The following is a 15,763-nucleotide window of genomic DNA, read 5'->3' as shown; positions in this document are numbered from 1 at the left end:
GCATGGGCAACTGTTGAAGGTTTTGGTTCAGGGCCATCAGCTGCTCGTCCCCACACCACGGCAGGAAGTAAGAAGTCACAGGAAACATCTCTTGTGTGTTCATCTCTTCCCAGGAATTTTCTTTGCTGTGGGAGTATCTAAAGCCATGGGTCTTTCTCGTGGCCCAGCCCCGCCTCCAGGTGCTGGACCAGGATTGCTCTTTCCAAACCCTGAGCTTCGTGCCCCCGTCTCCCCTGCAGGTCACCTTGCCAGCTGGCTCTCTGTGCGCGCCATGCACCGTCCTGGCCTTTGCCCACTTTCTTGGCCTCCCTGACCGAAGGCTGGGAAGCCGCGTGGGTCCCTCCTGTGAGCCATCTACTGCCGTCTGGCTCAGTGGCTCAGGCCAGGCCTGTCCGGGAGCGCAGCGTCTGCCTCCCACGGTGCCCCGTTGTTTGGTGTTCCTGGTTCAACTCCTCCTCTTGTCATCCGGTTTTCCGTAAGCGTGGGGCACGGACCCCGTTCCTTATGGGGGTGCCTGCAAGTGCGTCCTGGGTGAGCACTTGCACGGTTTGCTGACCCCGCCCCCTCTGCGTCCCAGGGCTTCCGGGGTGGGGATGGCTGCTGCTGTTAACTAACCCAGTGATCCAACCTAGTCGCATCACCAAGGGCTTCGACTGTGCCCATGTTCACAGCAGATGTGCAGACCTAAAGCAGTGGGGCGATGACGTCAGAGGTCTGGTTTTGCAAAGCGTCTGTGTTTTGAGCATGAGGAAGCCCGTTGTCTGAAAGCTTGCCGTCTGGGGATAGAGCTATTCCTACGCTGCCTGCGTGCCTACTACTCTCTCCGCAGGAGCGGCCGAGGGAGCTGCTGGGTTCCGACGAAAACCCTGCCACTTGGCTCAGGATTAAACTACAGCAGGCCGTTCTTGGAGCTTCAAACGCAGGTGTTACACATTGGCTTTTTGGGAGCTGTGAGGCTCTCCAACCGCAGGGGAAGGCATTTCTCTAGAATTCCCTTCATACGTGTTTCCCCCAGTCTACTTCATTTATGTCTCCACTTAGGTGAGCAGCAGAACGAACCTTCCCAGCAGGTGTGTCCGGGCTTGCCCTGCCGTGAGCTCTCTTGGTGGTGCCGTAGGCTGGCGTGGCGTTGCCGTGTCCCCCTGTGACCGGGGCTCCTCTCTCCAGGGCTGTGGTCAGTGCTGTCCGTCACTTTGCCTGCATCTGCTCTCACAGTCCTCCGTTGGAGGGAGGGAGCTTTGCAGAAGCTTCTGCACAGAGGCCCTGATGCAAACAGAAACCCTGGAGGGAGCTGCGCTGTGCAGGGCCTGATGCCCCCAGAGCGATGCGACCCCATGTGAAGGAGCTCGGGCCAGACAGGAGCCTAGGAAGAGGAAGCCCCTGTGTGGGCGGGTGGCTTTGTTGTGGGTTGGTGTGCGCAGCCAGAGCAGTCTGTGGCTCCCTTGGAAGGAAGACAGCACAAGCAGTGGGGTGCCCTGCCCCCCCACTGTTTCAACCTCAGCAGCTGCCCCCATTCCCACTCCCCCACTGCGCTGATCCCTGCGGTAAGGAGGGAGGGTGCCGCCTTGGGAGGGGCCCTTTCTTCCCAGAGCTTGTGTCCTGGTCGCTCCCTGCAGTGGGGAGCCAGCCACAGGGAGAGCCCCTCCCAGGAGGCTCCCTGCAGCTGAGCCCTCAGGGAGGCCCCTCCCCTGCCCCCCACAGGCAGCTGTCCTTGAGGGACTTCAGCCACACTTGGCTGTCCCTGGTCACTCCCATGGGACTGCTCTGCCTTGTCCCCCTGAGTCTCCATCTCCACTCAACAGAAGCCCATTCCTCATACCCACCTCTTCCTTTTCCTCTGAGTGTCCCCAGCCTTCCGGCCGCCCTTGGCCACTCGGCCTCTTCAGTTATTTCTGAGAACATGTGATGACCTGGAGGCCCCACCCATTCTCCTAAGCTGCCCCCTCCCGATGCGGCCGCCTGCCCTCCAGTCCCTGGGGACACATTCCTGCCCCCGTGGCTTTAGTCATTGCTGTGGTTGTAGTCATTGTCCTTCCTGATCCACCTCACTCCCCCGCGGGACCAGAGCAGCAAAGGGCTGTAGGAAATCTGCGTGCTTCTCCATGGAGAGATCCCACCTGCAGGGGTTTCAGGATCTGCTAAGCTGGCGTGGGAGCATTCGGGAGGAGTCAGCACCTTTGTGCACCTGATGTCCCCGTCTTGGCACATCCGGCCCAGGGACAGGACAGGAGCCCTCCCCCCTTCTCCCTGAGAGCCCCGCCCTCCAGGAGCTAACACCAAGGCTCCATCTCACCCTTGACTTCCTTTGAGACCTTTAAGAGTCTTCTCCTGGCATTTTTTAAAGAACTCCATTTTTTGTGCCTTTGGAAAATATAGAACTAACATCTGAGAGCTGCAGCAAATGACCATATGAACCACAGAGCATTAATAAAAACGGAAAGGAAAAGGCTCCGCAGCCAGATAATATTTTCCATCATGGAGCTATCCGCTGTCATCTGTGTAAGACCCAGTAAAATGCTCCCCAACTTCCAGAAACCCCCATTTATCCGTAACCCTGTTAGAACATGAGTAATCTTTATGTCGTCAGCGTAGCCGAGCTCCTGTCTGAATAATCTCCTCCTACTGCCCATGCCTGTAACCTTAAGCAAATAATTGAATAGCCCAAGTGGATGCTGGCAGCTTCTGCCACTCGGTGGGGAAGCCAATATATTTTGTACTATAATGTGAATGTGAATAAGTTTGGGAGCAATTTTCTCTTGTTTATTCTTCAATTCATTGGACTTTTAGTTGTTGTTTTTTTTTTTTTTTAATCTTTGTTTTCGGTTTCAAAATAATACTGATTTTATTGCTTTGGACGCTTCCAGAGGAAGCGTAGCATGAGAATCAGGCTTTTATTCCATTGAATCCAGACCCACATGTGGTCTGAGAGGTCATAGAAGCCAATACCCTTTACTGCGGGAGTCCCAATTGCATTGAATTCTGATCCTAAAAGCCCTCCAGCAAAGAGATACTCAAATTCCCATAATCCCCTTTAAACCAAATTAACCTGGACTCGCCTGCTCCTGTGTTTCCCAAGTCTACCGTAATTGCACACAGCCTCAAAGTCACTCCTCCATCTGTATGTGGAGACAGGGGCAGCAGCTGCACCTGTCTCAGGCTGTGGTGACGGCCAGACAGCCAACGGCTCCCCAGCCAGGCGGCTCTAACTGTGCGGCTTTGGGGTCTTCAGGCTTCTGGGTATTTCACTAAAGCTCCAGGGTCAGTGACCCACCCTGCTTGGTGGACACAGGAGAACGTGGTGGTTTTAGAATGTGGGATGGAGTGCCAGAGATTAATTAAGTGTGTAATTAAGTTTATAGAGTGGTTAGGCAAGAGGAATGCAATATCCGTGAAAATATTAGAGTCTGAGCACAGAGATTAAAGGCTAAGCGATAGGGTTGGAGGCATCCGTAGCATTGAGGATGTCAGCTCGGGGCCCCCAGCCTCAGGGTCTCAGAGTGCCCAGCTGCCCTCAGCACAGCCGTACCAGCTCCTTCTCGTTGGCCATGATTTCCACCGAGATGCAGTGTAGCGGCTCTGTCCTGCCCACCCGTCCTGCAAACACTGCTGAGAAAAGGGCGCGGCTCACCTGGAGGAGGAGAAGGCACAGGGCCGAGTGCTCATGCTCCCGGCACCGTCCCCTCCCTGTGGTGCCTTCTGAGTGCTTTTTTCTTGATATCCAGGAGAAAGTGGAGCACTCTGGGCAAAGAACAACTGTTTGCTAGGTTTTGTTTATAAAGTTAGTTTTTGTTTATAAACCCTTTATAAAGGGTTGAAGACCCTGTCCACAGCTCTTGGTGACTTCCAAGCCCTCGGTCACTGTGGTGGGTTATTTGCAAGCCTTCCTACCAGGCTCATGTGTAAACCCAGATCTGTTGTATAAAAGCGTGTTCCTGAATGGCTGCAGAGTATAAGCCTGGTTTATACGCACTAGAGTGAGATTGGTCATCTAACCCAACACCCAACTTATGCATTCTGAACCAAATATAATTGGCTTTTGGATTATCTACTTCCTGGGACCCTTCTCCTGTGCCCTGGAATAGGAGCCAGTAACCCGTGGTTACCTGTGGCCATGAGAGGCAAAAGCAGAGATTCCTTCCTAAGTTAATTGAATTAAAGTGGCATCAGTGCCGCCGCGAGCGCCACCCACCTGCTCCTTCACTTAAGTCTAGCAGCGACCTTCCGGAGAGCCTTGTATTCATGAGCGTCCTCGTAGGTTTCCTATTCTCGAAGGGCTGCTGGTAGCAGATGCTTAGCGATGCTCTGGTCAATACTTTAAGCTGGACGCCCCGTGGGTATTTTTGAAGTGAAATGCATGATTCAAAAGAGAAAGGAAAATATGATGATTTGGCTTATCACTCGAGTGAGCCTCTGCCACCTTTTAGGCAGCGCAGTAAACCTTTGCTAATTGCATCCTACCCGTAGAGAACCTTACAGCAAATCACCAGGCAGCGTGCATCCATGAGTGAGATAATGAACATGATTTTTATAAAATCAACTCTCTCTCCACCGGCTAATGTACTCTCCAGTTTATTGGTAGAGGATCGCTTAATTCAGATTGGGACAACAGTTCACAGCACACTAGCAACTTGATTCTAGAATGTTCTGTGAAAATTAACCCAGACTCTGGAGTCAGAGGCGAGGTGCCGATCTCTGGAATGGAATCCTTGCTGATAAACAGACGCGGGTTGCCAGGTGTTTGTGCAAATTACTTAGTTTAGACTAGAGGTTAGTAAAATTGGAATCAGCTGTGTCCTGATGCGCTGATTCATCCACTTGTTTTAGAAAATATTAAATTCATCAGTTAAAATTTGATAAGCGGCATACTTAGCGTTGGCGATTCCTCCCTGCCTGTGTTTGTTGAAGTTAGCAGAGAAGTTGTGCCGTTGTCACAAAGTAGGCTTCACGTTCAAATCGCTTCTGATTGACAAGTCCTGAGTCATTGTAAACATTTGTGTGTGCGCTCAGCTCATCGTAGGATAAGGCATGTTTCTCTGCACTCTCTATACCTTCCTTTTTGTAAGTACTTGCTAAAACATGCGTGTAATTGAATCGTGTTTTCATTCAATTTCATCGTAATTTGTATCTTGCTTATTGTTGCGAGGCGTCAGCACTCATCCAACATGACACCGGCAGGGAAATGAACTGCCTTGCGATGCCAGCCGTGGGCTCCCAGGGGGTGATCTGCAAAAGCCACCCTTCAGTGGAACCGTCTCTCTGTGTGTGTTCATAAAGTCCCTGAATCCGCAGGCCAGGCAGAATCAAGAAGAGGCATTTATTTGGGGAAGTAGACCGGGAGGAAGGTCAAGGAGAGAGCTGAGAGGCTGACGGAGGCCGGGGCCAGTGTGGTGCTGCGAGTGCTGGACCCTTGATGTCAAGCGAGAATCGGTGCCTCCCTCAGGCCCTGTGTTACACCTTTGTTCATCTGGAGCATGACCAGGTCGGGGCTGCAGGCAGCGTGTCCTGGCAGAGGCCCCTTCCTGGTCCCGTGAGACCCCTTGCTTTCAGCTTCTGGGGCTGAAGGGCTCAGAACCAGCTTCCTGTAAGCAATGGCGGCATCCGAGTCCCCGCGTAGAGGATGGTGTAGTAGCAGGTGAGGCATGCGCACTGCTTGGTGTGGAAAGACCCAGAAAGCAGTTGTTTCAGCTACCCAGCGGCCCACCCTTTTGCTTCTGTATAAAGGCCTCCCCAGCTCCAGGCAACCTGAGGCCCAGGCATCCAGAAATTTCTGGGCACACAGCACACTCATTGCACTGTGCATCATTACCATGTCTTGAGGAAGCAGCAGTGACTGGGGGAGAAGAGAATCCTTGCTGTCACAATTTTAAGTTCTTAGGGGATTCTAGTTACAGCGAGGCACTTGTGGGACCATCACCCAGGAAAGCAGGTGATCAGACACGTCTGTTAAAGTGACCACAGGGTGCTTTCTGCACCCCGAATTTGGTCGTTCCCTTGGACTCTTCCCCTGTCCTCCTGGTTTCAGCTCAGTGTGGATGCCCCATCTCCATGAGAGCACACCTCCCCCAACCCCCCTCCTTCCTGCAGGCACCCGTGGGTGGGACCCTCAGCCCCCTGCATCGTGGGCGGTCACCGGGCTGGAATCCCAGGGCGGGAGTAACTCAGTTCTGCCAGGCAGCAAGGACGGGGAAGATGCAGCCTTCATCACGGAGGTAGCCATGTCCAGCCTCATCCACTGTTCGCAAGACATTTTGGAGATTTGCATCTCCCCAGAATTTACAGCCAACCGTGGGTCCAGGTGGGAGGACCCTTTCCCACGTGATGCCCAGGAAATCCCAGCAAAAGTTTTGGAGGAGGAGGAGAGGACCGACCTTCTTGGGGCATCGGCAGGTCTGCATTTAGGGTCCTTGCCCCTGGGGCTTCTGATTTTTTTTTTTTTTTAAGATTTATTTATTGATTTGAAAGTCAGAATTACACACAGAGAGAGAAGGAGGGGCAGAAAGAGAAAGCGAGAGAGAGGTCTTCCATCCACTGGTTCACTCTCCAATTGGCTGCAATTGGCTGTGCTGACCCGAAGCCAGGAGCCAGGAGCTTCTTTCGGGTCTCCCACATGGGTGCAGGGGCCCAAGGACTTGGGCCATCTTCTACTGCTTTCCCAGGCCATAGCAGAGAGCTGGATCGGAAGTGGAGCAGCCAGGACTCGAACCGGCGCCCACAAGGGATGCTGGCACTGCGGGTGGCAGCGTTACCCGCTACACCACAGCGCCGGCCCCCGGCTTCTCTGATCTTCCCAGCTGCACTGGAACATTTCACCGGGTCCGTCGAGGAGTGGCAGCGAAGTGGCCTCTCGGCTGTTTGCAATTTGCCGGGAACTCCTTGCTGGCACGCGAGGCGCCATCTGTTCTGTTCTCAGAACCAGTGAGCTATTTCAGAGGCTTCCTGTTTGTGGAGGTGGAGTTGGAGACTGCTCTCGTGTTACTCTTTGGGGCTCCCCCGCCCCGGTTCCCATGTCCTGCTCGCTCTGTCCTGGCTCCTGCCATCCAGGTCTGCGTGCTCCGGCCCCATAACCAGGGACGGAAGTGAAAGGTCCCCGCAGCAGGAGACCCCCGGGGTTTCGGGGGTGGCCTCTGGGGTGAACCAGGGCTTCGGAGCTGGAGGGTCACGGTCGGGCGATCGGCCCTCGCCGACGTGTGCGCTGTGGAAGCTCAGGCCGGAAGATGAAGTAGCCGCCATGCTGACTGTCTGCACTTCTCTGTTTAATTATAGTTTGAGAATGAGATCATCACCAAGCTGGATCATGAAGTGGAAGGAGGTAGAGGAGACGAGCAGTACAAAGTGTTATTTGATAAAATGTAAGTGTTGATTAGCACTGGGATTTATGTCACAATGGAGGCAGAGAGACCGTCATTAGACTACAGTGAACTTTGTAGCCCGGAAATAATTAAATGTGTTAATAATGGAGATATTGGAGGCCGCCCCTCGGCGCAGCCATGTGAGTGACCAGGTGGCCCCTCGGCGAAGCCGTGTGAGTGACCAGGTGGCCCTCGGCACAGCCCTGTGAGTGACCAGGCGGCCCCTCGGTGCAGCCATGTGAGTGACAGGTGCCCCTCGGCGCAGCCGTGTGAGTGGCCAGGCGGCCCCTCGGCACAGCCGTGTGAGTGACAGGTGCCCCTCAGCACAGCCGTGTGAGTGACCAGGCGGCCCCTCGGCACAGCCGTGTGAGTGACAGGTGCCCCTCGGCGCAGCCGTGTGAGTAGCCAGGCGGCCCCTCGGCGCAGCCGTGTGAGTGGCCAGGCGGCCCCTCGGCGCAGCCGTGTGAGTGACCAGGTGCCCCTTGGCGCAGCCATGTGAGTGACCAGGTGCCCCTCAGCGCAGCCTTGTGAGTGACCAGGTGGCCCCTCGGTGCAGCTGTGTGAGTGACAGGTGCCCCTTGGCACAGCCGTGTGAGTGACAGGTGCCCCTCGGTGCAGCCGTGTGAGTGACAGGTGTGTGTGGTCATCCCTCAGCCTCCTGGAGCACTGCAGGAAGCATAAATACCTGGCCAAGAGCGGCGAGGTGTTCGTCAGGCTCGTGGTGCGCCTGATGGAGCGGCTTCTGGACTACAGGACCATCATGCACGACGAGAACAAGGAGAACCGCATGAGCTGCACCGTCAACGTGCTGGTGAGTGGCGGCCCCGTGCGGCCCCGAGTGGCCCTGTGCAGCCCCGAGTGGCCCCAAGTGGCCCCGTGCAGCCCTGTGCGGCCCTGAGTGGCTCTGAGTGGCTCCGTGCAGCCCCGTGCGGCCCTGTGCGGCCCCATGCGCCCCGGTCTTCCCGGCAGAGCGGGGCTGCCTTGGCTTCCTGGCTCAGCTGTGGCGAGGCAGCATCCCTGAGAGCCCCACTCCACGCAGATCTGTAGAATGCACTCCCCTCCGTGTTTTCACACTGTTCTTCCTGATGTGAAAACCGTCCTCCTTTGTGATCCTTGATGACGGATGCAAGGCTTCCGCATAAGAGATTATCAACACGTTCCCTACTGGGTGGGTTGCATGTGGGTCCAGGTCCACATCCTAACTCTCAGAACCCATCAACATGACTGTTTTGGGGGAAACAAAGGTTCTTGCAGATGAAGAATCTCCGGATGAGAGCATCTTGGATTATCAGGGGAGGAGACCCTACCTCTGACAACAGGTGTCCTCATAAGAGACAGAGGGGGAGGAGACACAGAAACAGGTGGAAGTCGAGTAGACAGAGACAGGGATTGGAGTGACATGTCTACGAGCCAGAGAACGAACGCTGAGGATCGACAGCTACCCCCAGGTTAATAGAAGAGGCTAGGATGTGTTTTCCCCTAGAGCCCCTAGAGAGAACCATGGCCCTGTTCGCAATCTGATTTTGAGCTTCCGGCCCCAGATAAGCGAGAGAACATGCATCTGTTGTGTTAGGCTCTAGCGCAGAGCTGGCTCCTTGCACTTGGCTGCTGCCTTCCACCGTGCCCGTTGCTTGCTGTGGTTGCCGTGGCAAGGCTAGGGCTTTGCATGCTCCTTTCCAGCATTGTTGTGGCCCTGGGAGGCACAGCCAGGAAATGTGTTCCAGCCAATGAGCTCTCAGGAGGCTTGATGAAAGGCGGAGTCTGGTTGGCGTACCTCCTGGCTCTCAGCCGCCGTGTGGTCTTACCCCTGGCTTCTGAGCTCTCTGCCCCAAACTCCTGAAAGGCCAGCTCCAAAACTGGACAGACAGGACATCAAGAATCACACCTTGGTGGAGAGAAGCCCACAGACAGAAGCCACTGCTGGACGCACGGCTGGACTTCTCTATCCAGTACAACAAGTTCCCTCTCAACACATAATTACAACGCATCCTACCCATGAGAAATGGTTTAAAAGACAGACATGGGAAGCAGATCCAGGTACGGCACAGGTTTTGGAACCATCAGACCAGGAATCGGAAGCAACTGTGGTCAACATGCTAAGCTGGGGAAAGTGGACCACGAGCAGGAACAGATGGACAATTTATGCAGAAAGATTCGAAAGATGTCCTAGAGTGAGAGTACTGCACAGGGTGAGGAGTGCCCTTGATGGTCTCAGCAGTCAACTGGACACAGCCAGGGCAAGACTCGGGGAGCCGGAGGGACTGGACACCTCTGTGTGTGCACCATGAGGGTCTGGGCCGCTGTGCCCATCCCCTCTGCCAGCCCCTGCCCCTCTCCCCACCTCTGCATCACCTGCAGGCTCTGTGAGCCACAGCAGCAGCTCTGCCCCAGCCCAGTGGGCCTTGCTCTCACACAAGGACAGCACTGGTCCTGGCTCCAGGGTCCTCTTGCATTCTCGCTTCTGTCCAAAGCCATTTACTCTCCTAGTGCTGACGTGGTTGACATGAAGTAGGAACCAGAGTTTTTCTGTGGACAGGACGTGGAAGCCTTTTCAAAGTCGTTCCCATCTGTGGACGCAACTGTACAGCCTCCCTCTGCCCTTCCCGGGGATCCAGCGGCCCGTCGGTGTCCAGAAGGAAGAATTGTTAATAAGTTTGTTGGGTTTCTAGCTCGGGGGCTCGAGAGATCCGTTTGTTTTTAGGAGAATCTCTGTGGCCACCAAGCTGTGAAATCCGGGGCAGGAGTGGTAGCGAACTCTCAATGTGGCCTCTTACTCAGCAGAACCCAGGGTCGGGAAGTGAACTGTTGAATACACACGTGCAGTCATGTTCCTCTCTCACGTGGAGGCCGACTCAGCACCCACCAGCTGATTCCTGTCGTCAGCACCAGCTCCGTTTTAGCTAAAAAACACGCCCAGAGTTCCCGAGATCGTCTGACGGGGGCGCATCCTGAGTCACCCGTGTAGTCTGGTATTTTATTCCTAACCGTTCCCGGGAATGAGAAAATGATCCCAACCTGTCACAGTTCTTTCATGTACAAACTCAGACGAGTCCCTGGAACAAAGAAAAACGAGAGGCCAGAGTTTACCGTGGTTTTTAAAGTACATTTTTTACTTTTTCTCCTGTTTTTATTATAGAAATAGATTTCATGGAGATGCATCTGATGTCCTTCTCTAAATGAATATAGATTCATGTTGGATATGCATAAAATCTCCTCACTCTGTCACTAAGTAGGAATATCCACAAAGTCCTAGAGTTAATTCATAAAGAACATAGAATCTTTTTAGAACCACTGCTGTTTTATAAAAAAAAATAAGAGAGAGTAGAGCATTCTGAGTTGTATGGACTCATTAATATTCTACTCTTGCTTGCACTTAAAAAAATAAAACTGAAAATACAAACATGAGAGAGGCAGCAGTCACTCTGCCTGGCCAGCTAAGTCTGTCTGAGCTTGTCTGCTTGTGTAGCAGCTTGGGGATCCCACGGGACCAAATGCTTTAACTAGCATTGTATTGCTACCTCCTGATCAAGCAATCCTAACTATTATTATTAACCAGTCTTGACCATTGGTCAGTGACTTGGTTCTGTGTCACCTAGTTCTTTCATGCGGTCATCAGCATGACCCTCTGTTGTTTTATAAAGGATTCATTCATTTATTTGAAGGCAGAGTTACAGTGGGGAGTGGGGGCAGAGAGACGGAGAGATCTTCCATCTGCTGGCTCCCTCACCAACCCAAAGCCAGAAGTCTGGAGCACCAGTGGGTGTCCCACGTGGGTGGCAGGGGAGCAAGAACCTGGGCCATCTGCTGCTGCTTTCCCTGGTGCATTAACAGGGAACTGGCTCAGAAACGGAACAACCGGGACTCAAACTGGCACCCACAAGGGATGCCGGTACTGTAGAATGGCTTAACCCTCTATGCCACAATGCCGGCCCCGGCGTGACCCCTTTTGAAGATGGGTGAAAGCATCATTACTTCATTGCATCGTTAGTTCATTGATACCAGTTCCGCTCTTACAGCCCCTTTACAGTCCTTAACCCTGATTGGCACACAGTTAGGACCAACATTTTAAAGCTCTGAGACTCTGCTGTGGTCATGGAGTACGATTGGAAATAACAGTGCAAGTGTCAGATTCTGTGGGGTCAGTCGCTGCTGGACACAGGTTGGGGTCCAGTCCCCACGGGGTGCCTCTGGGAGCCCGGCGTGGAGCTCAGCACAGACGTCAGTGCTGCTGTGGAGGGGACGTGGGGGAAGCCCCTGGGGGAGGCAAGGACACTGCCCACCGAGCCCAGAAGCGAAGCTCAGGAGCCGTGTGAACGTCAACGTAAGAAGCACAGCGGTTTTCTATAGAAACCGGGACCGGAGAGGAATGTGTCTCGGCTCCGGGGAGGTTTTGAAGTCCTGGGAAGAGAACAGAACTCTGCACAGGCAGGAAATCGAAGCCATCGCGTGACTGCAAGGCAGGAATGAGGCCACACGATCTCCTCACTGTAAAGGAGAATGATCAAAACCTGAGGACGGGATTAACAAGAGGAGGACAGAGGGGCTGGTGTGACGCCGCAGCGTGTAGACACTGGCGAGTGAGCTGCCAGCGAAGGCTCGTTTTCTGCCTCCATGTGGATTGGCTCCGTCACGTCGACACTCTGAGCTGCCACTGAAAATACCCTCATCACCGAGCCCTGTCACCAGAACCTGAGGACAGTCAGATGTCAGATGCTGCAGATTCGAGAATCTCGGTGCCCCCACTTTCTTCCTGTGTTTCTCTATCGTTTCGTTCCAGAGAGATCAAGGGTGGAAGCGAGGCCCTATTTTGAAAGAGCCCCTGTCCTCTGGCGGCGTGATTGCATGTCTTTACCATGTGATATGCGCGGGTTACCCCAGGCACCATCCTCAGGAGCACGGCTCCGCACTGGCGGTGCCTTAGGCCTCTTTAGATGGCTTTTCCATATCTTCTGGTGTCTTGTGAGTGACAAAGATTCTAAAGTGTTTGTGGAGATCATCATACTGAGAAATGTAATGTGGGAGCAGGTGTTGTGATCCAGCGTTAGTTAAGGTCTTGCTTGAGATGTCTGTGTCCCATACGGGAGTGCCTGGTTCGAGTCCCAGCCGCTGACCCAGTCCCTGCTAATGCACACCTGGGAAGCAGCAGGTGATGGCTGAAGTACATGAGTCCCTGCCACCCATGTGGAGAAGCCACTTGGAGTTCTGAGCTCCCAGCTTCTGCCTGGCCCAGTCCTGGCTGTTATAGGCAGTGATGAAAGATCTGGCTGTTAGAGTCTGTCTGTCTCTCTTTCTCTCTTAAAGATTTATTTTATTTGAAAAGCAGAGTAACACAGAGAGAAAGACAGAGGGAGAAAGAGATCTCCCATCGGCAGATTCACTCCCCCAAAGGGCCGGGGCAGGCTGAAGCCAGAAGCCTGGAACTCTACCCTGGACTCCCATGTGGTGGCAGGGGCCAAGCACGGGGGCCATCTCCTGCTGCCTCCCCAGGGGTATCAGCAGGAAGCTGGAGTGGAAGCAGAGCAGCCAGGCCTCGCTCAGGACTCAAACTGGTGCTCTGGTACAGGATTCTAGCATCACAGGTAGTGGCTTAACCCACTGCACTGCCTGCCTGCCCAGGACTCTGTCTCTGTTGCTCTTTTAAATAAAATGAAAATAAGTACATGAACATTTTTTAAAATCAAGAAATATGATTTTGCTAAAAAGGTTTATGCTTAGCCAGAAGATGTTTCACAGTAAAGGTGTGGATGCAGCCCATTGGCCATGTTCTGCTAATCGTTCTCCATCTGCATTTATCCACAGGGGACACTCTGAGTGACAGACTGTTTCCTACAGTGTTCTGGGAGATCTGTCTAGAGAAGTGTCATCCCAGAGAAATTTCTGGGATGGCAAAATGTTCGATAACTACATCATCCAATACAGCAGCAGTAGCCCCAAGTGGCTATAGAACACTCCAGGTGTGGGAAGTGCATCTCAGGAAGTGAATTCTTAGCTTTATTTAATGTCCCTTACTTTGCCTTTAAATATCTGAAGGTGCTTTAAGAAGTTTGTAGACAATGAAATTAACATAAGTGTATTTGGTGCGGAAAAAAAATTTTGAAATCCATGCATATGAGGGATCTTCACAAGGTTCTTGGAAACACATTCTAGAAGAAACATGTTTGCATGGACCGAAGCATTTTTGCATGAACATACGTTCATCCCACATTTCCATGAACTTGCTGAGCGTCCTCACCTCATACGTGGAAGGTGACTGACTACAGACTTGCTGTCTTCCCGTGGCTCTTCTGAGGCTGGGCTCAGCAGGAACTAACTCCCGTTGAGGGTACTTAACTTGCTTATTCACAAACTGGGCTATTGACTTCTTTATGTGGGGTTATAATGGGTAAGAGATCCGTCATAGGACAGAACCTTCTTTTAACTGAAGACAGGTGACTTTCAAATGACAGAAGTAGACTTTAGTCATCACAGTGTTCAGAGAGTGGGAGACGGGGCTCTTAGAATAACAAAGGGAGACAGGTAAAGGCAGCTGTGCAGTTCAGGTGAATTTACGGCTCAAGTCGGAAGACCTGGGTCCACGTGGATGTGTTCCTGGCCAGCTGAGGAATGTTGACTTTTTGGTGGACATGTGACACCTTTTGTGGAACGGGTATCTTAAACCTGCATTATGGTTTCATTTTTCAGAACTTCTACAAGGAAATTGAAAGAGAAGAAATGTACATAAGGTGTGTATGCCCGGTGCTGCCGGCCCCCCGCCCCGTGTTCGCGGGAATCGCTGTGTGTGAGCTCCCTGCTGAGAAGTGCTCTGTCGCCACGGGCGGACGGGTGGCACATTGGGAAGGCGCGTCTGTCTGAGACTGGGTGTCCTGGAGCTCCCAGGGGTCTTCTTGGCCTTCGCGCAGTGGGGCCAAGCCAGTACCGAGTTTGGGGAGTCGGGAGTCACATGCAGCCCACCGGAAGTCAAAGCTGACAGAGGTGACTTCCCAAGGCTTTCACACTCTTTCGCCAACCCCCGAGGCCCTTTGGCAAGCAGATAGCACCACGCATTTTGCTGGTTCACAGCAAGTCCCTATGACTAAAGGAGAAATCTGCTTATAGCTCTGCCAGAAATAGGCAGTATTAGAATTCCCCATCTACTCTTCCTTAATGGACACCATATTCCTAGTGCATTCTTCTGTCTCCCTTCTCTTTTTCCCACGGAAGGTCAAAGGTGCCTTGCGTTGCCTGCTGGGTTGTGCCCCCTCAGACTGGTGGGCTGTGATGGAGCCCCTGTCTCTCTTGGCGAATCTTAGTGTCCAGGGTCGGATCCATTAGATTTCCACGGTGAAGAAGAAGTTAAGGTTAAACCCATTAGCATTTCATGGCAGGTTTATGACTTGAGTGTGATTGTCCAGTGTTTCATTTGCATGATTTTTTTTTGTACTTCTCCCCAAAGAAGCAAAGCCAGATGAACAGAGATACTTGGGAAAACAGTTAGCTTTTTTCATGCACAATATACCTGGCTTTTTATGCAAAAGCGACCTTTATTCCTTTATGGCAGAGAAATTCTTTGAGCTTATCCGCTGTTATCCCTGGAGCTCCTCATTCCTGTGGGTTTGCATGAATTCCTCTGTGCATTTGGAAATGTAGGAAATCGCAGTTGGAGGGAAAATCTGGGAACGATAAAAGAAATACAAAACCCTGAAGTAAAGCCTGCTTTCGTGTATCACTCATTTTTGTCCTGAAAACGAAAGACTTAAAATTTTTAAATATACCATTATGTAGATTACCCTGTTGGTTTTCCTTAGTGTTTTCTGCAGCCAAAGTTTGGAGAGTGGAACGAATTATGAACATTGTAAAATGAAAGCAGTCGTATGATTTACTGCGGAACATAGAATTTAGCTCTTGCGGTCCTCAGCACAAACTACTTGGTGACATTTTAAGTGTGTGCCTCTGTTCCCTGGCCTCAGGTACTTGTACAAGCTCTGTGACTTGCACAAAGAGTGTGACAACTACACCGAAGCGGCTTACACCTTGCTTCTCCACGCAAAGCTTCTTAAGGTAATAAAAATCGCCATGCGGTGTTCTGAATCTATTGTTAAAAATTCTAAGATTATGCAAAAGTTTATTTTATTTTTCTGTGAACAATTTTAGTAAACATAGAGCTCAAGTTTTTATGGATATTTACTAAATTCAATAAGTAAAAATATTTGGGAAATACTTTGATTAACATTCTAGCCCTGAATGCATTTAGCAAAATGCCATAGCACATTGTCAGCGAGCATCCTAAACCTCCAATAAGCAGAGATTCTACAGTGCCTCCTCAGGCCGCCAGGACTCAGTAATGGTGATGAATGACTTCAAGAAAAAGGGACTTCCCTGGTAGAGCGGCTAAAAGATGGGCGGAAACACCCACACCCCTAATGTCTTAGCGGAGG

General features: G+C 52.2%; 1 protein-coding gene across 1 annotated transcript in view; it reads left to right on the top strand.

Annotated features, from left to right (window-relative positions):
• The window catches only part of DOCK1 (dedicator of cytokinesis 1), a 491,536-nt gene that overhangs the window by 420,169 nt on the left and 55,604 nt on the right, over window positions 1-15,763 (top strand). The window contains exons 34-37 of the mRNA XM_062215058.1: window positions 7,264-7,349; window positions 8,004-8,160; window positions 14,031-14,071; window positions 15,296-15,386. Of these exons, the coding sequence (XP_062071042.1) occupies window positions 7,264-7,349; window positions 8,004-8,160; window positions 14,031-14,071; window positions 15,296-15,386 (375 nt within the window). The remainder of the gene's footprint in view (window positions 1-7,263; window positions 7,350-8,003; window positions 8,161-14,030; window positions 14,072-15,295; window positions 15,387-15,763) is intronic.

This window comes from Lepus europaeus, chromosome 17, assembly GCF_033115175.1.
Source record: "Lepus europaeus isolate LE1 chromosome 17, mLepTim1.pri, whole genome shotgun sequence".
Lineage (NCBI taxonomy): Eukaryota > Metazoa > Chordata > Mammalia > Lagomorpha > Leporidae > Lepus > Lepus europaeus.
The sequence above is the reverse complement of the archived record's forward strand: the minus strand, read 5'-3'. Positions and strand labels throughout refer to the sequence as shown.